The sequence below is a fragment of the Hibiscus syriacus genome, unplaced genomic scaffold, assembly GCF_006381635.1.
Source record: "Hibiscus syriacus cultivar Baekdansim isolate YM2019G1 unplaced genomic scaffold, ASM638163v2 tig00110610_pilon, whole genome shotgun sequence".
In the NCBI taxonomy this organism is placed as follows: domain Eukaryota; kingdom Viridiplantae; phylum Streptophyta; class Magnoliopsida; order Malvales; family Malvaceae; genus Hibiscus; species Hibiscus syriacus.
Genome location: NW_024062800.1, coordinates 7,016,651 through 7,042,928, shown reverse-complemented (window position 1 = coordinate 7,042,928; position 26,278 = coordinate 7,016,651). Strand labels below are relative to the sequence as shown.

Here is a 26,278-nt window from a genome sequence, read left to right as displayed (position 1 = left end):
ATGATGGAATTAACTCATTAATAATTATTCATAATTTGATTTAAATAAATTGAAAACTAGGCTAAAATAAGTTATTTTAGTATTTTTATACACTTTAACTCAATTATTGGGTTAAAATCAGGTCAATGTTCGGTTCAGATCGTGTTTAGATAAATTGAATTCTGGTTACTATCGGTTCAGGTTATTTTCGGTTCGTTTGCTTTTGGTTCGGGTTACTTTCGGTTTAACTAAAATTTGGGTCAATTTCGATTTGGTTCGAGTTACTTTCAGTTTAGTTGGAATTTGATATTCAATGGCACAAGTGAATATGTTTCACATTAGAAGGAGAAACCGTGTCATGAAAATCCTTAAGAAAACAGTTATAATCAGATTCATAATGGAATCTGAATTTATAACTCTAGATAAGTTTGGAGAATAAGTTGAATGACTTTGTAAGCTCTTGGAGGATATTCTTGAATGACCGAAACATGTTCCCATAGTATACATATATTGTGACTAGCGTAGAATTTCACGTAGAACGATAAGTCGATACATATGTGTTGTCGACATAATACCATAAACAATTTATCTCAATTGAGTTATTTCTGTTGATTTTATAATATCAAAGGATAACATTGTGGATTCGCTAACCAAAGGGTTAAATCGATATCAAGTTGAGAAAAATTTAAAGGAATGTGACTAAAGCCCGTGAAATTTAAAGGCTTTATGTGAAGGAAAACCCTATCTTATTGACTAGAGATCCCAAGATCTAGGTTCAAAGTGATAGCATAATTGTAACACCCCCAACCCGTATCCGACCCGGATACGAGTCCGAAGTGTCACATTGTCTTTTCAAACATTTATTCATATAAAATAGTGAGTAATTTAAAAACTTTTATAACATTGAACTTATTCAAAACGTTTACAAAACTATTCAGAGCTTATACAATATATTCTTTTGATTACATGCCAACTAAAACTTTATTTATTAAAATACGTATTATTCACCTCTTTTCTGATCTGGCATTTGGTAAGAAGAACTGACCTGTCTTGCTCCATATTGCTCTTTACTCTTCTCGAAACCTACGTGTGAAACAATCACACGCTAAGTCGTTGACTTAGTGAGGCATATAAACATATAATAAAAACCATAGAACATTTCATATAACAAAACACATACCTGTACAAATACTATCATTATCATTAATATATCTATCATATAATATCATACGTTTTTCCAATCAATACCCATTTCATCCGATGAATATGTATTCTAAATATTTGATCATGACATTTCAATATGCATGTATCTATTACACGATAACATATATAATCATATCATGCACATACGAAACTTACCTTCTTGTACCACTTTCACTTTAAAGTTTGTATTTCAATTGCCCATGTATATTATTGAGAATAGAGGTATGTGAGTACATTGAGGTTGTGCACTAATGTTGTCACCACAGCTCGTATCAATTCCCTCATGGGGCACCGAACCTTAGTTCAGTATTCGTCCCGTAGGACCACTGTATATGTCTCGTAGGACCACTATGTCCCGAAGGACTACTCCTTAAGAACCACATACATAATACAATGGCTCCAATAAGTGTACCGAAGTACTACATATAGGTTCCACATAATTACATACATGTCCCGAAGGACCACGTAGAACCCTCGACTCTTGGCATGCCAACTATACCTATAGCTCTCATATCATATACTATGGGCATTATTCTTATGTTTCATATCACTTGTTCCTTTTCTTCTGTCACATACCATATGTATGTGTGAACATACATCTCATATCATATAACCTTTATCTCAAGTGCCTGTAATCACGTATTACATGTAATCACGTAGATCATTTCTCATTTTTCATGTAAACACACATGTCATATCTTATTCACATATGTTCATATATACATCATATATCACATAAACATATCATCTTACAATACATACAAAACATATCAATAATACATATTCACATATACCTATCACTTCATTATCCTTATTATTATTCTTATCATCACCATTAATCCCTTTTACTTACCATATTCATATCAATAATACATATACCTATGCACACATATAAATCATAACAAATACATACTTCTATGAATTCATGTTTTTCACTATTGGAAATAGACTTATCACAAGTCTTATTTTCCCTTGAACCTCATATACTAGAGAATGTACACTCACCTTAGCTTTGCTTTGATTCGATTATAATCCTTCAATTGATCCGGAACGGAATCACGTTCTATATCTACATCATCATACATAGATCTATATTAGTATTATAACTAATATACTCTAATGGTTCACTCTTTAGACCAAGAGAAAAGTTAATTTCATCTTTTAATGAAGGTATGCATCGATGCACTACTGATGCATCGGTGCATAAAATGTATTCGATGTTTCCTTATTAATGGGATGCATTGATGCACTACTTATGCATCGATGCACAAATTGCATTCAATGTATTTATTTTAAAAGAGTGCATCGATGCACTACCAATGCATCGATACACCTTCAAACAATTTCTGGGGTTTTAACATTGATGCATCGGTGCACTATGAATATGCATCGATGCACTCTGCCCAGAACCTCTTTTTGAACCCAAAAAATCCTTCTTTTTGAATTAAATCCTTCATATTTCAACCCCTTTCATATTCCTAACTTTCATATACATAATTAAACTCATTAATATTCATTTATCTCATCTTTAACCTTAATATCCTCTCCTCTTTAGGAATTTCAAGAATCATACCCTATTTTCCACATGTTTCAAATCCAATTCTAACACTTAATACTTCTTAATTAAGCTGATGGCAAGTCAAATCCAACTTTAGAACTTCAAAAACCTTTCTATAACAAAAGTTCATTTATAAACCCTTAATAGAAATTCCTTTCTAATTCTATCTCTTTGGTGTTTTAAACTTATATAAGCTTTCCTTAAGCTTATATAACCCTCAAAGACTCAAATCCAACTTAAAACTTTCAAGAAATCAAAAGCTAAATCAAACTTACCTTTGCTCTTGGCTTCCACGTGAAGAAGAAGAAGAAATGAGAAGAGAACTCTGGAGAATTCTCTCCCTTTCCACGTGTATATAATTCTATTTTTTTCCTTAAATGATCAAATGACCATTTTACCCTTTATTTCCTTTAATAATTACTAAATAACCTTCATCATATATATCCAATAATCATTGAACTACTTCATTCTTCTACTTTAGTCATCAAATTCTAAAACTTTACAATTTGGTCACTAACCCATAATTTGGGATGTTACAATAATTGCATAAATCGTGTATGGTCACTGTGAGATTTTCTTATTCCAAGTTCATTCCTATAATGTAAACAGTGATCAAAGTGGTATAGGATAAGTAAGTCTTTTAATGACCATTGTGTGTTGCGGTGAGCCGAGCAACATAAGTCACCTATGTGAGAGTGAAGTGGGGTCACTTCAAGGAGACTATTAGGCATAGTTCTTTCAAACTCTTGCAGAACCAGACAATGTCCATGGCTTTAAGGAAATACCCATGAGAACTAAATTCTTATAACAGAGATAGCTGTGTGAAGTATGTCATCATTTACACAAATGACAGAATAATTCAAGGACATCACGTCTACTATTTAGCTAATAAAGTAAATATACTGTCACAAGAGAAGGTTCAAAGGAAGACACCTACCTATACTATACAACTATTGATCATAGAGGCTATCACCACATCGGGTAAAAATATTTTTGATAAAATCATTAATTTCATTCATGTGGTGGATTGTTAGAAAAAAGTTAAATTTAATTGATGGATTTAATATTTATATTAAATCCATATTCCTTTTTACTATTACAAATTAAAATATATTTTTAATTTGAATATTAGTTGTATAATTACTCTTTAAATATGTCAATTTTAAAAGGTAATTGTTATCTTTTTTAACTTTGAATATTAAAGATAATTATATACTTGTGAATATTTTAAATTGAAAAAAATATCCATTTAAGTTTGAATAGTAAAATGTATCTACATCTTTTAAATATTTCAAATTAAAATATATTATTATTTGTTTACATTTAAATATTAAAAGATATCTGATTGGATTAAATCTTTCTTGAAAATACCCTATAAATACTGAGAAAACCTATTAGTTTTTTCATATCTCAAAATTCAAGAACTTCTCTTTTCTTGAAAAATATTTTCTCTTCTTGTTAGTTTTCCGATGATAGTCGAAGGCAATGATAGTTCATATTCTCGAAAGTTTGTGCAACTATTCATTAATCATTTAGTTGTTGTATCCTGGGAGACAAATGACCAAAGATCTTGAGCACCAAAGGAGTGGCCGAAAATATGTCTTAAGTAAAATGTGTAGCGACAGACGTCAATTGTTTCTGATCTCAAGATCAAAATCAAAGAGTATTTTATCTTCCATTTATTTTATTTTTATTTTTAAAGAAGTTTAATTTCTCCTTTTTATTTTCTCAAGTTTGATTTCATCTCGGATTGTTATTTCGAATAACAATCTCAAGACAGAGAAAACTTGTTCTATCCCTTTGATTTTATAATGATATTTGTTTCATTATTATTTTTCTATATTATTCTCGGATTAAAGTAATTTTTTCTAACAATACCACTGGCAAAACCGTAAATCAAAGTCGAGATCCACGAACACAAATCAATTATCCAAATTCAATCCGAAGGTCCAAAGTAGGGAAGAACAATATGGTAATAAATAAGCGTCATCTTGATCAGTCACGACGATGTTGAAACAACCCTTAGAAAAGATAAATGAAAAACAATGACCAAACAATCGAAAAAATACTAAAAAACAGAGAAAATGTGCCATAAAGACAAACTTATTGAGAATTAAAAACAAGAGAAAAATAAAGATGTGATATAAAATAATAAAAAGTCAATAAAAAATTTTGACGATCAATGTAAGTTTCAATAAAATGGATTATTAATTTAACATATATATCATATACTTCAAAGATTGTTGACAACCATTATAAATAATTACATGGATTAAATTTGAAGATACTTAACCATATAAAGCAATAAGCATTAGATATGAAGTTACCAAAATTGAAGTAGCATAGCCAAACAAATTACCAAAATATAAAACAAAATTTTAGAAAGAGCCAATCTGAGAAGGGAGAAGAAATTAAAGGGGCATTCGTGTAAAATGAAAAAAAAACCTTCAGCAACACCCCATTTCCCATCATCTAGACCCTCCGGATTAAAGCTCCAACATTTCCTCTGCAAACAAAAAAAAAATTGAAAAATAAAAGGGGAAAATATCCACATCGGAATTCACCACCGCCGGAGGCGCCGTCGTTTGAAACGCCGGCGCTTCCGCCAAACGGATCGAACATTTCCAGTAAAAGCATCTAAAAACCATGAAGCGAGGCTTCAGCTTTTCTGTAACCGTTGTCGTCTCGGCCATCGTTTTTATTTACTATTGTACGGTCTTCATTTTCATTGATCGCTGGCTTGGTCTAATGACCTCCCCTGGTATCATGAACGCCTTCGCTTTTACCTGTGTTGCCTTCATGTGTGTGTTGAATTACGTCTTTGCCATCTTCGCGGATCCGGGTCGGGTTCCGTCTTCTTTCATGCCCGATATTGAAGATCCCGGAGTTCCTATCCATGAGATAAAACGCAAGGTACGCTGAAAAATCAGACAGAAGACTTGATTTTTCTGCTGAGGACGCTTATGTTTCCTGTCTGAACCACGACGAAGGATTGATTTTGATTTTTTTTGTTATAGTTTGGATGAAGTTTTATGTCTTTAATAAAAAAGATACTACTTCTCCGATTTGGTTTTGTTAGAAATGAAGAAATTAATTTTTTTTGGCATTTTCATGATTATTGCATGTAAAATAGCCGATGTTGGAGTTGGAATAGATTAGCAAATTTTGCTTGAGGTGAGAAAAAAGATCTTTGGTTCTCTAATTATGCTTGGATTTGGTGGAAGTTTTGGAAAAATGAGAGGTGTATTTACCTGAATTGCAGGTTTTTATAATTATGTTCTTATTGTGTCAAAAATCCCCAAATATGGAGATGAGCAAAATGCATTGTAAAAAGACATTCTAATCTCTGTTGATCAGTAGATGGCCTTTTCAGAAAATTGAGCCGAAATATTTGGTTCATTAGTGTGTGAAAGAAAGATTTTAAAACTATGCCCTTTAGTGTAACAGGGGTTTGATTGATATGCTGCATGGTAGAAAGGCCTTACCATTGCATCAAGGTTTAGTCATTGAATTCTGTTATGTGATATTTCATTATTAATCATAATAGTGACTGTTATTTTGGCTCGGCATCATTTGATTTATGGTGATGCTCCAGCTGTCATTGATTGCTCTCTTAACTACAAGTTATTTTGTTGCCATAACCTGACAATATTTGTCATCTTCATCATATTGTAATTCTTTGTTTGACAAATGGATACCTTAAAAGCATGTGTTGACGTAATTGTGCGTCACGTTTGATCTCACATATTAATGTTGATTTTACCTGGAACCAAAACCATTGAAAAAAGATGGAATTCCCTGTTTGCTTGAATCATGTTTTCTTTTCAAAGATTGCTAGTGATTTTTATGCTGGTTAAGGATTTGTGCAGAACTCTTAAGTCAAAATAATCTCAAAGGGACAAACTTCACATGTAAGTGGAGTTAAATCGTGTTAAGTTGGGTTGACTCTGGAAAGTATGCTTCAAGCATGGTAATATTGTAAATAAATGTGGTCAATGAATTTTTTTTTTGCATTTGGGAGGTTAATAGACTTATGTTTTAATCGCATGGCTTTATTTTGTTCATCTATTTCTTTATAGTTACCTTTCTTCAGAATATTTTGTAGGGAGGGGATTTGAGATTTTGCCAAAAGTGTTCTTGTTTTAAGCCTCCTCGTGCACATCACTGTCGTGTTTGCAAAAGATGCATTCTGAAAATGGTACGTGCAATCTATTATAATATCTGTGCATGTCTCAAATGCCCTTAATGTTAGATAAGATGATAGTATTACCATATTAGATTAATGTTTTTTAATTGCTATAGATAAGTGTTTTGTTGTTAGTGGTCTGTTTATCAGATAAATATTTGTACGTCAGATAGGTTATTTGAATTTCAGAATACTAGATAAAGATTACCTAGTGTGATAAGATTTAGATTCTGTATATATGACCACTAAAATACTGTATTCTGATATATCATTTTTGAATAATAATTCCAGAAAATAAGTTTTCCACATGATAAATGTTTATTGAATATGATAATACTATCATATATAATGCACTAAAATTGCTCTTTTTTATTATAAGGATCACCATTGCATTTGGATAAATAATTGCGTCGGCCATGCCAACTACAAGGTTTTCTTTGTCTTTGTTGTATATGCCATGATTGCTTGCCTCTATTCCCTGGTATGTCATATTGAAACAATATATTTATTTCTCCTTTGATCTTTAAATTGTCTTTTCTGATTTCAAGCTCTTTCTTATACTCTTATTACGTACTTATTGCCTTGCACTAAGTGCCTCTTCTTCCTTTGGATTGATTTATGTCCTGGTCCTTCTCTCATTTGTTTCTTATTTTCTCTTAAATGACAGGCATTACTTGTGGGGAGCTTAACTAATGATTCCCATAATGATAAGCAGCAAAGTGCTGACTCTTTCAGAATCGCATATGTAACATCAATGATTACCTACCTTTTACAGCTAGAGTTTACCATATTCGTGTTATGCTTATAACTGACCATTTTCAGGTTATTTCTGGACTGTTGCTAGTCCCCTTAAGTATAGCTTTAAGTGTTCTCTTGGGTTGGCATATTTACCTTATTTTGCAAAATAAGACGACCATTGAGGTAATTAGGATTGTTTTACATTGTATTGTTGCTTATTGCTAATTTACTTTTGCATTTAGAATAATTCTTTTACTTATTTCCTTGAAATATATTTTTAAAATATGCAGTATCATGAAGGGGTGAGAGCTATGTGGCTTGCAGAGAAAGGAGGGAATGTCTATAAACATCCGTATGATATTGGTGCCTTTGAAAATCTAACAACGGTAATAACTAGTAATTAATTTTCTCTCCATTTTATATGCTGATGAATGTAAGATGTTGCATTGATGGATTTTAGAAGACTTGGTGATTAGGGTTTTGCCTGGATGAATTCTAAGGAAACATCACTTCTTTACTGTTAGCTTTAGATTGTAGCTTTTCTGGATGTTTGAAATATCCTGTTATCTTATTTTATCGTAAGAAGTCTGTTTATGCCAATTATTAACCAGCCTACTATGGTGAGCTGATTATCTACTAGGTCAGCTGAGGTGGACCAACACTAGATTGAACATCATTAACTTGGTTCTTTTTTTGCCTTGCTTCATTCTCATTTATATAGAAGGTTGTAACGTTGTTATAGCTCATATTTCATCTGTTGCCATCTGTTTGTTTTAGGTATTGGGTCCAAGTATCTTCTGCTGGGTATGCCCCATATCAAGACACATAGGTAATGGTCTTCGTTTTCGCACAGCTTACGATATAATATCTTCTTCATAAACTTCAAAATGAAGTTTCAATTTCGTTTTTTCTACATTGCCTTGACAATAATGAATCTTGTGATGCTTGAGGGATCGGTATATGCTTACCTTGTGATCACATCTGGTAGTCCCCTTTTAAGTTATCCTAGCACATTTTCTGTTTTGTTTTGGAACTCCGTGGGAAAGAAAAGGAAATAGGAAAAGACCATCACGTAAGTCTTGAAACTGTTGCTACAAGCAATAATCGTGGAGGATGTGAAAGAATCTGTCAATTAACCAGGCAAAACAGTCGAATTAGAAATAGGAACGGTGTGGTGTTACTTATTTTCCCCTCTTTAACTCTTTCCTTTTTCTTGAGCATATGGTTTGTGGGTGGTTTACTGGTAGGTAACCTTGTCCATAAAGAGCGCATCATTGTAGAAGTGATCATGCTAATCAAGACAACAAATTGTATCAATCATGTAAAAGAAACTGTAAAATCCTTTTCAACTCAAATAAAGGTTTCTTTAAGGTATTTGTTTTCCTTTTTAACTCAAGACAATCACTCTTCTACTTTCTCTTTTATCTCTTTGTTTTATCCCCAGTTCTACCACGGTACTCATATAACTCTATAGGGGGCAAAGGGGTTTATTTGTTTAACATCTTTATCCCATAATTACCTGTCACTTGGAAATAATTAGCTAATATATTATTTCAACTTAGAGTGTGTGTTGAGCAATTATTATTATTATTGTTATTGTTATTGATATTGTTAGGGTAAAGAATACAAATGGTCATTGAACTTTTCAAATGCTTGCATTTAGGTCTTCCAACTTTTAAAACTTGCAATACAGTCACCAAACATTTAGTTCGTTTGCATTATGGTCTCCGATATAACGGCTGTTTCACTGTCGTTAGGGTAAATTATATAAATGGTCACTAAACTTTTCAGGCATTTGCATTTAGGTCCCCTAACTTTTAAAACATGCAACACAATCATCAATTACATTCTAAACCACAAATTCTAAAATACTTCAATTACATTTTAAACCTTAAATTTCAAAATACTTCAATTACATGTCCAACCCCAAATTCATAATTCATTCTCAAAATCTGCCATAACAAGCTGAACTTGAAACAATAACCTTAAACCCTCAAAACATAACTATTTTGAAAAATTTAACCTATTGTAAGTGAATAATAAGTGATTATGTTGGGTTTAGGGTTATGTTGGACTTAAATACTCAATTTAATTTATAAAATAGTTAGCTTGAAATTTTTTCGATTTGAGTTTATAAAATTTAAAACAAGTCGAATTGAATTGAATTTTCGAGTTTCTGTTTAAATTTAATTATAAATATTTATCATATTATAATATTATTTGATTCTAATTCAATTTAATTTATAAAATAGTTGCTCAATTTTTTTTTCGATTTGAGTTTATAAAATTTAAATCAAGTCGAATTGAATTGAATTTTTGAGTTTATGTTTAAATTTAATTATAAAGATTTATAATATTATAATATTATTTGATTCTAATTTAAATAGTTTTTTTAATCATATACAATACATATATATCTTCATATTTTTCTATATGTGGTATACATATATCATAAGAGTCGAGGGACTTGATTCAAACTTAAAAGTTAATCCACTAATTACTAAAAATTTTGAGATATTCAAGTTGTATTTTACAACTCGATTTTAATTTGAATTTTTTTTTAAGTTGAGTTTATGAAATTACAACTCAAAGTAAATTTGTATCAAATTTTTTGAATCAATTCAAGTCGAGAAATAATTTTTTTGAATCGAATTGAGTATTGTTCACTTATAGTTGGTTAAATCTAACTTTTAAATCCAAAACCCAATGTAATCACTTATTGTTATGACCCAAAATGAACTAAATGTTGTTGATTATGTTGGATTAATTGGTGGGAAAATTTAGTATTTAGGGTTATGTTTTGAGGATTTAGGGTTGTTATTTCAAGTTCAATTTGTTATGGTAGATTTTGAGAATGAATTATGAATTTAGAGTTGGGCATGTAATTGAAGTATTTTGGAATTTGAAGTTTAGAATGTAGTTGAAGTATTTTAGAATTTGGGGTTAGAATGTAATTGATGATTGTGTTGTAAGTTTTAAAAGTTGGGGGACTTAAATGCAAGCGCTTGAAAAGTTCAGTGACCATTTATATAATTTACCCTAACGGTCGTTACGTCGGGACTATATTGCAAACGAATTAAATATTTGGTGATTGTATTGCAAGTTTTAAAAGTTGGGATCTAACTGCAAGCATTTGAAAAGTTCAATGACCATTTGTATACTTTACCCTTATTGTTGTTATCGTCGTCGGAGGTTTGTATATCCATATATGTGCTGAACATTGTTACAGGAAATGGGTACTTTGATAAAAATGAAGCTAGTTATATGTTCGAATTTTGTTTTTTAATCATTATAAAATTTGAAGAAGATGGTTATCACTTGATGCCCCTAAAAATTTTAAATTATTGTATATTTTAAAATTTGTATTTTATTTTGATAATCTGTTTCTACTTCTAAAATTTTATAAGATAGATATTTTATAAATTTATCTCATATTATAAAATTTTGTTTTCATCCGGCTTGAATGTTGGTGGTTGGTGTCAGCTTAAAATGGCATTATCCCAAAACATGTGTGAATTTTCAGGTGGGAAATTGGGGTCAGAGTTGACCCAATCGAGTAATTCTTTGTAGTTTTACCATATAAAAAAGCCATTTATTTTTAAACAAAGTGATTTCAAAAACTTGGAGGGTCAAGTAGAATTTCTGATTCGAATTATAAACAAAAGCCAAAAAAAAAAAATGGGGGAGGGGTTATTCTAATGCCGAGTAACCTGTAAAAGCTAAATGTAAATGGTGAATTTAGTTTTCAAGAGGCATTAATTGCCTGTCAAGTAACCTGAAACTTGGGGTTTAATTGGAAACTTCTTGGGTAGACAATGTTAAGTTCCTTTTTAAGGAGAATTTTATAAAATTTATTTCAAGGTTTAATTGAGAAAATGTTTTTAATGTGTTTCTTCATCAGTATTTAAAGGTCTTTTTGTTATCTATCTCACTCTAAATTTTAGTTCTGTTACAACAACGTTGGTCATTGACATCCATTTGTTTTACATTAATTCTTATTTAATAATAAAAAACTTGGAAAATAAATTAAATAATATTTTAAAAAGTAAACTATGTAATTATAATTTAACTAAAAGTAACCCGGTGGTTCTTTTCAGTGGAACGATTGATTTCCACAACCTAGATTATCTTGGCTTTTTTTTCCCCAAGTATATGTTTAAAAGAAATTATTTCATGGATTCAATTTATCACGTCATCCATGTTTCAATGAATCACATCTATTAATGTTAAAATAACTTTCAAATAACTGCTCACTCTTTATTTACATGTAGGAAAGAAGTGAAGATTCAACTTGAAAAAAAAGAGATGGAAAAATGTTGTTGATTGGGACCACAGATAACGTGGTGAATTGATCCATCTAGTAAATTTTTTTTTAAATTATAAATTTTATGATTGATAAAATTAAATAAAACCCAACGTGGTTTACCTCCTTCCATGTAGTACAACCATAACCTTTTAGTATAATATCAACATTATTCCCCAAAGTTTATCAAAATGATCATTTTGACCCCTATTAGTCTAAAACATTTTGACTTTCACTTTGGGGCAACCCTTCTACAAATGGAAATCATTAACTAACAAATGATTAACGCTCTAAAATAGGGGTTTTTCTTGATGTAAAATGAAACATCAAGGGTTAAAATGTTCCAGAAAAAAAGAATAAATATCAAAGTGACTATTCTATTAAATATTAGGGGTCTTTTTGCCCTAAAATGAAACATTAGGAGCCAAAATACTTTAAAACATAGAATAAGAGTCAAAATGACTATTTTGATAAATGTTGGAAGCTAATTTTGAGATTATACAAATCTATACTCTCATTTCATATTTGTATTGAACCATAGTTGATCCACCATGAGATTTCGAACTTCTAGTAAACATCATTCAATTTCAAATCTATTTGAAAAGAAAATAATGTTTATGGTTTAAATTCTTAATCAGATATCTATTAAATAGGAGAAATTATTTCATGGTATCGACTTATCATGTCATATATGGTTCTAATGAATTACATCCGTAAATTTTAAAATAATATCACCCATTTTTTATTTACACGTATAAAAGAGGTGAAGATTCACCTTAAATAAAAATAAAATGAAAATATATTATTGGTTGAAACTAAGATGACATGATGAGCCAGATTCATCTAATAATTTTTTGTTATCTCTTGTTTATGTGCATTTTTGTGGCCTCCAAGGATTTAAATAGTGTTCGCGGTCGCATTTTTGGTCTTGTCGCGTTTATTGCGGTTGTGGACATAACAAATGCCATCGCGGTCACTACAGGTGTCACGGTCGTAAATTTTTTTAAATTTCGCACAACTTATTCTAAAATATAATAATTATAATTATAATTATAATTATAATGAATCATTTTAATGATTTTTAGAATATTTTCTAAGCGAAAATGGCATATATTTAATTACACTAGTTTAACATGATAATCAAAATGTAATGAACTATGAAAAATGAAGGTTGAATTTTTTTAATGGAATTTGAATAAACTTAAAGAATAATACTAAATTAAATAGAATTAAAATAAAAGTATAAATTTAAAGAATACAAAATTATGACTAAATTAAATAAAAATTAAAATTTATATTCTAAAGTAAGGGATAAATTATAAATTTTAAAAAGTGAAATGACTGGCAAATTAATATATCTTTTTAAAATATATTTTAGAATATATTTAAAAAAACAAAAAATAGTAAATGAGAGTAGACGGCCCGTACATACACATCTTATTTTTTGAATTGAATAATAATTAAAGAACATTCAAGAAGATATTAACTAAGTCTCCCTTACTTTGAACCATTTGTTTTTCACATGATTCATTTAATAGTGGTGGAGAGAATTGGATCTAGAAAATTTTTTCTAGAAAATTAATCAAAAGTTTTTGCTTTCTTGATTTCTTACATTCTCAAATGGAAGCTGAAGCTCATTCCGTTGTTGCTCAACTTCTTCACCGGATATGTCACCGTCGTCTTTCAGGTGGGCCCACAATTAGGCTTTGACTTGAAATAAAAGTTAGAGTCGCAACCGATCATTTTAAAGAAATATTTAGACTGATCGGACACCATCTTAGCTGATCTGCATTTTACTAGAAATATGTCGGATTTAGGAGTCAGTTACAGTCAAGGAAGGATTAGCACCCTTGAGCTACCCTTTCGGTACCATTTAATTTGTCGGTTGTGTTAATTGCAAAAATTTAAATTTAAAAATTCAATTCGAATTGCTTACCTTTTATCGATTGAAATAAATACTGAAAAAGTCAAAAAGACGTTAGATGGTAAAATAAGAGAAATATCAAATAAAAATTAAATAGTAAAAAAAGGAAAAATAAATAAATAAATAAATAAATAAATAAATAAAATATTTTTATAAAAAATAAAACATGTCATATAGAAAAGAATGTTTAAAAAATATTAAATTTCAGGGAGAAAAATAAAACAAAAATGAAAAAATGAAAAAATATTAAAAGAAAAAAATAGAAAAATAAAAAAATAGAATAAAAAAGCAAGGAAAAATAATATAAAATAAAAAATAAAAAAAGTGTTAAAATTTAAAGAAAATACAAATAAGAAAAAATGATCAAATTGAAATGAATTAAAATTCATGGATCAAATTGATACTAAAAATGGGATGCAAGAGAAAAATATAAAGTTAGGGGACCAATTTCCAAAAAAATACATAATGAAAACAAGTATTAAATTGAATAAATTGAAAATTCAGAGATAAAATTACAACAGGTGACCAAAACGGATTACACATCAAAATATGAGGGACTGCAGAAATAATTTAACTATTGGTTAATTACACAACAGTCCCTCGGTTATAAATACCCCCAAACCAAAAAAAATAACATTCTCACCTCATTTCTAAAAAACCATCTCCTCTAAAAAAACTCTCTCGCCCAAAACCGGCCGGCAGAAGGACGGTCACGCTTTTCGGCCCAGTCTCCGCCGTCCGTCGACCGCCACCACTTCAACGTCACAAACCCAAAACTGGAACCCGAACGCCCTAAAAATCACTCCCCCGACGTAGATCTAACTTAAAAGTTACGACCTTTACTGTTTTTCGACGCGTCTTCTCGGCTTTCTGACGACCTTTAGCTTTCTCTGGCGGTGAAGAGCCTCCTCCTTTGTGTTGGTTCTTCTTCTCCGATGAGATTTTGGTTTCTGCTTTTATATTTTTGAATGATTTGGCTTGATTTTCATATGCTTTGCTATGGTTTTCGGTGCTCTTGGATTATTTTGTTGGTTGGTATTTGTTGTTTGGGTTTGTCTGATCTTTTACTTTCGTTTGTTTCTTTGTTTTTGCTGGTAATTGGCTGCTCATCGTGTCTCGTTATGTTTCATTGTTTGTGGTTCTCCGATGTTTTTTTCCTTGGCCTCACCGAGGGCTTTTTATAGCCCTGATCTTCACCGTTTTGAGTCCTGAACATGTGGGATTTGTGGGCTGTTTACTCGTTCTTATTTTCTCGTGAACGCCGCGGATGGTTTAGTCCCGGGGATTTCGGCCAGTTGGTAACCTTGCTGGCGCGTTACGTCTACGCGCATGGATTGATCTCCCCATACAACGCTCTTGAACTGAAGATGAAACCCTAACCCTCTACTGGGTTAGGCAGACAGGTTTGAGCCCTTTGATTTAGATCTGTACCCTAATTTTTTGAAAATAAAATAGTAATAATAATAAATAATAATAATAAATAATAATAATGAATAAAAATAAATAATATTAATATATAATAAAAAATCTTTTTTAAAAACTATATATTATATATGCTTTTAAAAATGGTTTTCAAAACCACATAATATATATTTGCAAAAATTGTTTTTAAAACTATATATTATATATTTTCAAAAATATTTTCAAAACTATATAGTATACATTTTCAAAAAGTATATATTATATATACATTTTCAAAAACCAATTTTTAAAAAACAGTATATTTCAAAAAAAAATCAAAACTATACTATATTAAAAAAAAAACTCCGGAAAAAAATGAGTGTCTACAACTATCCCTCTTTGTCTTTTTTCGTGTAACAAAAAATAAGACAAAGATAAAAATGACACAAATTTTCGTTCGGCATGAAGGGGTCACTAAGTCTAATATCCTCCATTGTGGAATTGAAAATTGACTCTGATATTACAATTAGGAATAACTCCATGTTAAATTGAGTTGCAGATGACTCCTCTATCGCGAAGTTGAGTCAGTTTTACAATGATTGAAATCGTAGCTTAAAATTTGGATCGGAAGGTGACTTCTTGTTGCCAACTCGTAGTCGACCTTGGTCTTTCCCTCGGTTTAAAGACCTCGATTTGAAAATTTGACTGGAAAGTAGTTCCTCGACACTACCATTTGGTTGATAGGCCCTCGAGCTAAATGGAATTGAATTCGAAGGTTTTCATTGGCAGATAATTTTCCTTGACTTAAGCTATGTTGTACTACGCTAAGAGATTGCCCCATATCTTCTTTTTGACTTAAAGACCTCGACTTAAACTTTAACAGGAAAGTAGTTCTTTGCTGTCACTGAGCTGAATGAAATTAAACTCGAAGGTCTTTGTTGTCAGATAGACCTTCTCACCTTGAGCTATGCTGTAAGTTTGATATGCCATTGAGCTGAATATAATTGAACTCGAAGGTTTTTATTGACAAATAGCCTTTCTGGCCTTAAGCTATGCTGTAAATTTGATATGCCCTTGAGCTGAATGTAATCGAACTCGAAGGTTTGTTAACGGATAACCTTTCTCACCTTGAGCTATGTTGTAAATTTGATGTGCCCTTGAGCTGAATGTAATCGAACTCGAAGGTTTTGGTTGACAGATAGCCATTCTCGCCTTGAGCTTTGCTATAAATTTGGTATTCCCTTGAGCTGAATGTAATCGAACTAGAAGGCTTTTGTTGACATATAGCCCTTTTCGCCTTAAGCTATTCTGCGAACAGTTCTTTAAGTGAAGAATGGATCCCTTTCACGGGTCTAAGCCAATCGTAATTCTTTAGATGATTCCTCTTCATGAGAAAGTCAAGTAGTAATTTCTGTCAGTCGGATATCATCCGTCGTGGAGTTGAAATCTGGCTTGAAAACATTAACTAGAAATTGGCCACTCATCGTTGAGTTAAGCTGAACTGTATCTGTTCTAAATTGGCTTTCAAACCCGTCTGAATTTTATTCTAAGATCTGTCGATCTTTCAATATGTCAAGTTGGTTTAGGTGTAGCTCCTCGCTGCTGAGTTAAGCAACCATCATTGATATTTTTTAAGGTGATTTTGAATCGAGTATCTTTCGTCTTGAAGTTAAAACTTGACTCTAAAGCTACAAAAATTATGTATGCGGGAAAAATGATAAATTTGATACTCTTAAGTATGTCTAAGATGTATGCAACATGAATTAGTTTTGGTTTTATCTTCTGGATGGAGTCTCGTTCTTTGTCTGCCAATCTGGTCCTTGGAATCGATCATGCCCCATTTTCTTCTCGGGTTGCAGCTTCAAGGACGTTTAACATTTGAGATTATCCCATTTGAAAATGTTTTTCTCCTTTCTCTTATTTTAGGAAAAATATAAGAATTTTGTAAAATATTGCCTTTTAATTCAGGCTCAAAATCGAATCAAATCATAAACATGAGTTCATTAAAAATCAAAAGAATCAATAGCTCTTTAATGCTTTCAGAATTATAGCTCTTTGAAAAATGTCCAAATTGATGAGTTGGCTTCAGGTTAGCCTCCTATTTTCTAAGGTTTCGGCCACCAAAATGTCATTTCTTTCTCGGTCCTTTTGAACATTGCAACATGCTCCTATTTTCTGGCTGGGTATTTTAATCGGATGCGGACAAAATGACGCATCTAGCATAATCAATTACTAGACTTTCTAAAACACTTCTATTTCAGTTCTCTGAAATCTTTCATTTGTTCAAGCTTCGTAGGCTCCTCTAACGAAGGCAGTGCAGAAATATCGGTCTAAAAATGAAATTCCTAAGTGCTCATGTGAAATTAACTATAGAAGGTGTTATTTATCTCCCTTAGTACATCTTTTCCGAAACTCCTTATTTAGATAAATTTGATTTAATTTTCCATTGTCTGGCTAGCTTAAATCTTATCTATAAACCCGGGACGTTTAACCAATTTCTCTAGAGAGACAACTCAATATTATAATCACCTTTATCAGGTTAACTGAAGGGTTCATCTCATCACAAAGTCTTCGACCTGACAATTGCAGTGGAGCAAACACCAAATTGCCAAGTGTTCGAGCAATATCATGGTTCGAATGCAATCTATTCATAAAGTCAAGGCTTTCGAGTTTCCTCTATAACCAATTGCCTTAGTGGAATAGCTCAGCTTTACAGATTCAATTTCTTTTAAGATTTTCAAGAAGAACATATTATAGTCTAGGTGTTATTGAAAGTAATAAAAATCTCATCTTTAGAATTCAATTTCCAAACAACTGACCTAAACTAGATTCGACAATTCCATCTGTAAGGATCATGATCATCATCGAACGTTGTCAACAAAAGTATAGTCTAGTCAGTTTTGTAATGTTATCTGCAAAAGATACCCCATGTTGTCTGCTCATATACATACCTAAATACTAACCCTCTTGTTCATTCCCTTATGAGATGAGAAAGCTCTATCAATTCTTTGCAAGAGAAGGGTACGATGTTCGAGCGTATCTTCTGGGGTAAGGTCAAAGTCCTTGTTTTATCAATTTTAATCATATCACTTTGTCAAAGATTTATAGCTCTAATCATTTAAAGAGTTTTTTTAATTCAGTTCATATTCAAAGAATTTCAATTCTGCAAATTTGATTCATTGCTCACCATCTTTAAAGTATCATAAATTCATTTAAATTTCATTACAAAAAAACTGAGAAAAAAAATGAAAAACAAATTCAAATCAAATGTTGCAAATGATAAAATGATCTTCCTCCTCATTTAGATGCCCCTGAGTTGTTGAAGTCGATCAAAATTTTTTTATGCATCTTCTGGGTTCCCTTGAATCTTGTCTAGAAGTACCTAACGGTACATCTACAGTTGATTTTGGGTTGTAGATTGTAACACCCTTATTGGCGTTGTAGGTGTTGACGTTGTTAATCTCTTCATCCCTCCTCTTTATAGGATGTTTCTTACTGGCCTCCCCTTCCTCAATCTTGCCTTGCTTTATGGTCGTTTCTACCATCTCCCCGGCCATGACTAAGTCCAAAAAATCACCGGATTTGATTACAACCAGGTGCCTAAAGTAAGGAGCCCTCAGTGTTTGCATAAAGAGATTCTGAGTTTCTTTCTCATCCAAGAGTGGATGAACTTGCACAGCTAAATACCTCTATTTCTGTGCGTATTGTCTAAAACTTCCGTTATGCTTCTTCTCCATGCTTTGTAGAATAACTCGATATGGCCTCATATATTTGACGTGTTTGTATTGTTCCATAAATGATTTGGCTAAATCCTTCCAAGTCTTGATATGAGATCGGCTTAGTTGATTGTACCACCGGATGATTGAGCCTAACAGGCTCTCCTGGAAGCGATGGATCAGGATTTAATAGTTTCCTACATATCCTGTCATCTTTCGACAGACCATGGTGATGTGGGCGGATGGGCAAATGTTCCCAGCGAACTTCTCAAATTCCGAGGACTTGAATTTCGGAGAAAGAACCAAGTCTGGGACTAAACTGAGCTTTGTAGTATTGACTCCATAGTAGTCATGGTCTCATTTGACCACCTTCATTTGATCCTTCAATTGCTCAATTTTTTCTTCCATCTTCTTTGTCTTGTCTTCCTCGTCCAAATCCAGTATATGGTAATCACCCGGATTATTCTCAGGGTTAGATAAAGAAGTCTGTATCCTTACAGTAGATGAGGCCTTCGCTTTGGCAGTGGTCAAGTCCCCTTGTAGCCCTGGTACAATTCCAGGTGAGATAACCAACTGCGGGGTAGGAGGCATAGTTACCCCATCAGGCGAACTTGCCCCAAGCGCACTTGCTTGATGTAGGCCAGCTAACTTGGCAACAATATGATTAACCAAGGACTCTTGGCTCTTAGTGATCAAATCCAGAGTACTTTGATTATTCTGTTTTATCTTTTCTTCCAACTCTCGTTGTAACCTCAACATATTCTCTTCGAGTTGAGCAATTTTGGCTTCCATCTTCTTCTTATTCTTTGAGCGGGTGTTATGAGGATGAGGTGTGTCCAATGCTTGAGGTGGTATATCCAATATTTGTTCCCTTTTTTGATGAGACATTTTTTGTTAGTTAATGCGAATGTAAAGAAATGAAAATAACAAAATGCAAAATATGCTTGAATGCATGATGCATGAAATGTTCGAGGCATTGATCCAAAAATACGTCCATTATTATAAATAATCTTTATTGGGATAAAAGTGTTATTTCTTAAGACAAAAAAAATCCTCTAAAGGTACATTCTAACTAAATCTTCTAGACCTCGAACAACTTCTGACAGGTTAACTAGTCTTCTGCCTTCGTCGGTCACCGATTGAATACCCTGTCGAACCGCTCTGAATTTTCTAGCTAAACTGTGCAAGTGTTGAGCTACTTTTTGTATTTTTTTTCTCAGAAGTATCGAATGACTACATCTCTAGCTTTCATCCTTTGCTGAACTTGTTCCCTAACGGAAACACCGTTGGAGCCCTCCATCTATAGGAACTATTTGAAGTTCATTTGTCTGTTTCTTGAATTCGTCAACAATGGCCTCCAGTTTCAGCTATCACTTTTCCCTCTTGTTCTTGTTATCTTTGAAGGGATTCTCCAGGTCAGTAATCTTTTTCTTGTCTTTCCCATGCATGCTTTGCCAACCCATTTTTGAAAAAGTAGACTTTTGATGTACTTGATTGTGGGCACCATGTCTTCTTAATCGAATGTGACACATAGTTGCTTTGCATATTGTCCTCTTTTTCATTCTGAGTCATAGCCGGGCCTCTGCATTTTTCATCTCTTGTATTACAACACCTTTGTCCATTAATGCAAAATATTTACATTTAACGGACACGTTTTTGTGGTTCAACACCTCTTTTGAATGATGTAAATGATAAAAATAAAATGCAATAGAACAAAAATGAAAAGATTTAGTGAAGTAAGGATAATAATCAAAACAATAATGAAAATAAAAAGTCCTACCCTACATGATATCTACCCCACATGCTTATTATTCCTGCCCAGAAATGATCTTTATCCCAAAAGTTGATTTTGAACAAGTTCTAACCATATAAACTTCTAGTTCACATGCTCTTGAACAAAAAATAAACTAGGAAATAATCTCAAAACAACCTAGGGTTTTAAATGAAGTTTTGGTGTGGGCTCTAACTCTTTGTATTCTCTCGATTTAGGTTCTAGAAAAATGTACCTGAGTTCTCCTTGCTGGTGCCCCCTTGAGCTGGCCAGACCCTTAGTCCTAAGCCTATTACAAGCTTATGTGAACTAAGTTAAACTCGAGAGGATACATTCCCTTATGTCTATGCGGAGAATAAATTCACACGAAGACATAAGGTATACGAATCCCGTAGGCTACTTGCTAGGCCTATGCGGAGAATAAATTCTCACGAATGTGTCGCTTTCACCCCCACTTAAAAAAGGGTTCAGAGCTCGGATATAGAGCCAGAGATGAAAACTTTTTTGAAAATCTGAAATCATTGAAAAAACGTCAGAACAACTATTTATTTGAAAAAATAATCAAAGATAAACAATAAGAATCGAATAAATAAATTAAAATTTAAACTTGTTTTTTCACTTAAAAGACAACTGGAAATTAATTTTGGCCTGACTCACTTACCTGTCCCCAACAAAGTCGCCAAGTTGTCATCGCTGTTTTTCAGGTGGGCCCTGAATTGGGCATCGACTTGAAATAAAAGTTAGAGTCGCCACCAATCATTTTAAAGAAATATTTAGGCTGATTGGACACCATCTTAGCTGATCTGCGTTTTACTAGAAATGTGTCAGATTCGAGAGTCGGTTACAGTCAAGAAAATATAAGCACCCTTGAACTGCCCTTTCGGTACCATTTAATTTATCGGTTGTCTTAATTGCGAAAATTTAAAATTTAAATTTAAATTTAAAAATTTAATTCGAATTGCTTACCTTTTATCGATTGAAATTAATATTGAAAAAGTCAAAAAGATGTTAGATGGTAAAATAAGAGAAATATCAAATAAAAATTAAATAATAAATAAAGGAAAAAAATAAATAAACAAATCAAAGAAAAAAAATTAAAAAACATGGCATATAGAAAAGAATGTTTTAAAAAATATTAAATTTCATGGGGAAAAATAAAACAAAATAATACAGATAATAAAATGAAAAAATGTTAAAGAAAAAAAGTAAAATAATAAAATAGAATAAAAAAATGCGAGGAAAAAATAATACGAAATAAAAAATAAAAAAGTGTTAAATTCTAAAGAAAATACATTTAAGAAAAAAAGATCAAATTGAAATGAATTAAAATTCATAGATCAAATTGATACTAAAAATGGGCTTCAAGAGAAAAATAGAAAGTTAAGGCACCAATTTGCAAAATATACGAAATGTAAATAGGGATTAAATTGAATAAATTGAAAATTCAGAGACAAAATTACAACAGGTGACCAAAACGAATTACACATGAAAATATGAGCGGCTGCGGAAATAATATAACTATTGGCAAATCACATAGTAGTCCCACGGTTATAAATACCCCCAAACCGAATAAAATAACATTCTCACCTCATTTCTAAAAAAAACAATCTCATCTCAAAAAACTATCTTCCCCAAAACCGACCGACCGAAGGCCGGTCACCCTCCTCAGCCCAATCTCCGCTGTCCGTCGCTGCTTCGGCTACCGAAAAAAAAATAAACCTCACCAAAACAACCTTTTCAACGTCCTAAACCCAAAACCAGAACCCGATCGCCCTAAAAATCACTCCCCGCCGTAGATCTAACTTAAAAGTTGCGACCTTTACTATTTTTTGGCACACCTTCTCGGCTTCCCGATGACCTTTAGCTTTCTTTAGCGGTGAAGAGCCTCCTCCTTTGTGTTGGATCTTCTTCTCCGACAAGGTTTTGGTTTCTGCTTTTATATTTTTGAATGATTTAGCTTGATTTTCGTATGCTTTGTTATGGTTTTCGGTGCTCTTGGGTTATTTTGTTGGTTGGTTGCCTGATCTTTTGCTTTCGTTTATTTCTCTGTTTTTGCTGGTATTTGGCTACTCACTGTGTCCCGATGTGTTTCTTTGTTTATAGTTCTCTGATATTTTTTTTGTTTGGCCTCACCGGGCCTTTTTGTAGCCCCGATATTGACCGTTTTGAGTCCCGAACGGGATGGGATTTGTGGGCTGTTTACTCGTTCTGATATTCTCGTGCACGTTGTTCGGTCGTTCGTGATACCGGTCACTTCCGGATGGTTCAGTCCCAGGGATTTCAACTGATTGGTAACCTTGCTGGCGCGTTACGTCCTCGCGCGTGGCTTGATCTCCCCATGCAATGCTCTTGAACTAAAGGTGAAACCCTAGCCCTCTGCTGGGTCAGGCAGACAGGTTTAGGCCCTTGGATTTGGACCAGGACCCTAATTTTGGAAAATAAAATAATAATAATAAATAAAACAATAATAATAATAATGAATAAAAATAAATAATATTAATATATAATAAAAAATCATTTTTAAAACTATATATTATATATGCTTTTAAAAATGGTTTTCAAAACCACATAATATATATTTTCAAAAATTGTTTTTAAAACTTTATAATATATATTTTCAAAAATATTTTCAAAAACAATATATTATATATACATTTTCAAAAACTGATTTTTAAAAAACTGTATGTTTAAAAAAATCAAAAACTATACTATATTAAAAAAACTCCGGACGAAAATGAGTGTTTACAGCTGCCCCTCTTTGTCTTTTTTTCGTGTAACAAAAAATAAGACAAAGATAAAAGGACACAAATTTTCGTTCGCTATGAAGGGGTCACTGAGACTAATATCCTCCCTTTAGGATTTGAAAATTGACTCTGATATTGCAATTAGGAATAATTCCCTGTTAAATTAAGTTGCGGATGACTCCTCTATCGCGAAGTTGAGTTAGTTTTTACAATGATTGAAATCGTAGCTCGAAATTTGGATCAGAATGTGGCTTCTTATTGCCAAGTCATAGTCAACCTTGGTCTTTTCCTCGGTTTAAAGACCTCGATTTGAAAATTTAACTGGAATATAGTTCCTCGACACTACCATGTGGTTGATAGGCCCTCAAGCTAAATGGAATCGAATTCGAAGGTTTTCGTTGGCAAATAGCTTTTCTCGACTTAAGCTATGTTGTACTAGGCTAAGAGATTGCCCCAGATCTTCTTTTTGGCTTAAAGACCTCGACCTAAACTTTAACAGGAAAGTAGTTCCTTGCTGTCACTGAGCTGAATGAAATCAAACATGAAGGACTTTATTGACAGATAGCCCTTCTCGCCTTGAGCTATGCTGTAAGTTTGATATGCCCTTGAGCTGAATATAATTGAACTCGAAGATTTTTATTGACAAATAGCCTTTCTTTCCTTGAGCTATGCTGTAAATTTGATATGTCCTTGAACTGAATATAATCGAACTCGAAGGTTTGTTAACAGATAGCCCTTCTCACCTTGAGCTATGTTGTAAATTTGATGTGCCCTTAAGACTCGAAGGTTTTATTGACAGATAGCCCTTCTCACCTTGAGCTTTGCTATAAATTTGGTATGCCCTTGAGCTGAATGTAATCGAACTCGAAGGCTTTTGTTGACATATAGCCCTTCTCGCCTTAAGCTATGCTGCGAACATTTTCTTTAAGTGAAGAATGGCTCCCTTTCACGTGTCTAAGCTAATCATAATTCTTTAGATGATTCCTCTTCACGAGAAAGCCAAGTAGAAAATGCTGTCAGTCGGATATCATCCGTCGTGGAGTTGAAATATGGCTTGAAAATGTTAAGTATAAATTGGCCACTCGTCGTTGAGTTAAGCTGAACTGGATCCGTTCTAAATTAGCTCTCGAACTCGTCTGAATTTGATTCTAAGATCTGTCGATCTTTCGATATGTCAAGTTGGTTTAGGTGTAGCTCCTCGCTGCTGAGTTAAGCAACCACCATTGATCTTTTTGAAGGTGCTTTTGAATCGAGTGTCTTTCGTCTTTAAGTTGAAATTTGACTCTAAAGCTGCAAAAATTATGTATGCGGGAAAAATGATAAATTTGATACTCTTAAGTATGTCTAAGATGTATGCAACATGAATTAGTTCTGGTTTTATCTCCTAGATGGAGTCTCGTTCTTTGTCTACCAATCTGGTCATTGGAATCGATCATGCCCATTTTCTTCTCGGGTTGCAGCTTCAAGGACCTTTCACATTTGAGATTGTCCCATTTGAAAATGTTTTTCTCCTTTCTCTTATTTTAGGAAAAAATATAAGAATTTTGTAAAATATTGCCCTTTAATTTAGGCTGAAAATTGAATCAAATCATAAACATGAGTTCATTGAAAATCAAAAGAATCAATAGCTCTTTAATGCTTTCAGAGTTATAGCTCTTTGTCAAATGTCCAAATTGATGAGTTGGCTTCAGGTTGGCCTCCTATTTTCTATGGTTTTGACAAAATGTCATTTCTTTCTCGGTCCTTTTGAACATTGCAACATACCCCTATTTCCTGGCTGGGTATTTTAATCGGATGCGAACAAAATGACACAACTAGCATAATCAATTACTAGACTTTCTAGAACACTTCTATTTCAGTTCTCTGAAATCTTTCATTTGTTCAAGCTTCGTAGGCTCCTCTAACGAAGGCAGTGCAGAAATATCGGTCTAAAAATGAAATTCCTAAGTGCTCGTGTGAAATTGACTATAACATGTGTTCTTTATCTCTCTTAGTCCATCTTTGTCGAAACTTCTTTTTTAGATAAATTTGATTTAATTTGCCCTTATCTGGCTAGCTTAATCTTATCTATAAAGCCGAGGCATTTAACCAATTGCTCTAGAGGGACAACTCAATATTATAATCACCTTTATCAGGTTAACTGAAGGGTTAATCTCATCATAAAGTCTTCGACCTGACAATTATAGTGGAGCAAACACCGAATTGCCAAGTGTTCGAGCAATGTCATGGTTTGAATGCAATCTATTCATAAAGTCAGGGCTTTCGAGTTTCCTCTATAACCAATTTCCTTAGTGGAATAGCTCAGCTTTACTGATTCAATTTCTTTTAAGATTGTTAAGAAGAACATATTATAGTCTAGGTGTTTTGAAAAGTAAAACATCTCATCTTTAGAATTCAATTTCCAAACAACTGACCTAAACTAGATTCAACAATTCCATCTGTAAGGATCATGATCATCAGTGAACGTCGTCAACAAAAGTATGGTCTAGTCATTTTTGTAATGTTATATGCAAAAGATACCCCATGTTGTCTACTCATATAAATACCTAAATACTAACCCTCTTGTTCATTCCATTATGAGAGGAGAAGGCTATATCGGTTCTTTGCAAGAGAAGGGTACGATGTTCGAGCGTATCTTCTGGGGTAAGGTCAAAGTCCTTGTTTTATCAATTTTAATCATGTCACTTTGTCAAAGATCTATAGCTCTAATCATTTACATATTTTTTTTCATTCAGTTCATATTCAAAGAACTTCA

The 26,278-nt window shown here is 32.6% G+C and overlaps 1 protein-coding gene across 1 annotated transcript; it reads left to right on the top strand.

Moving 5' to 3' along the window:
• Nucleotides 1-5,238: 5,238 nt before the first annotated feature.
• On the top strand, nucleotides 5,239-8,642 carry LOC120135661 (probable protein S-acyltransferase 16). The gene is made up of 7 exons (XM_039151896.1): nucleotides 5,239-5,653; nucleotides 6,846-6,938; nucleotides 7,306-7,407; nucleotides 7,594-7,671; nucleotides 7,749-7,847; nucleotides 7,955-8,050; nucleotides 8,442-8,642. The coding sequence occupies exons 1-7, from the start codon at nucleotides 5,387-5,389 to the stop codon at nucleotides 8,541-8,543; spliced, it is 837 nt and encodes a 278-aa protein (XP_039007827.1). The 5' UTR covers nucleotides 5,239-5,386; the 3' UTR covers nucleotides 8,544-8,642.
• The last annotated feature ends 17,636 nt before the right edge of the window (nucleotides 8,643-26,278 follow it).

Coding starts and splice junctions, on each gene's coding strand:
- LOC120135661 (XM_039151896.1), top strand. CDS start 5,387: ATGAAGCGAGGCTTCAGCTTTTCTGTAACCGTTGTCGTCTCGGCCATC. Junction 5,654..6,845: donor TCCATGAGATAAAACGCAAG/GTACGCTGAAAA, acceptor AATATTTTGTAG/GGAGGGGATTTGAGATTTTG. Junction 7,408..7,593: donor TTGCTTGCCTCTATTCCCTG/GTATGTCATATT, acceptor CTTAAATGACAG/GCATTACTTGTGGGGAGCTT.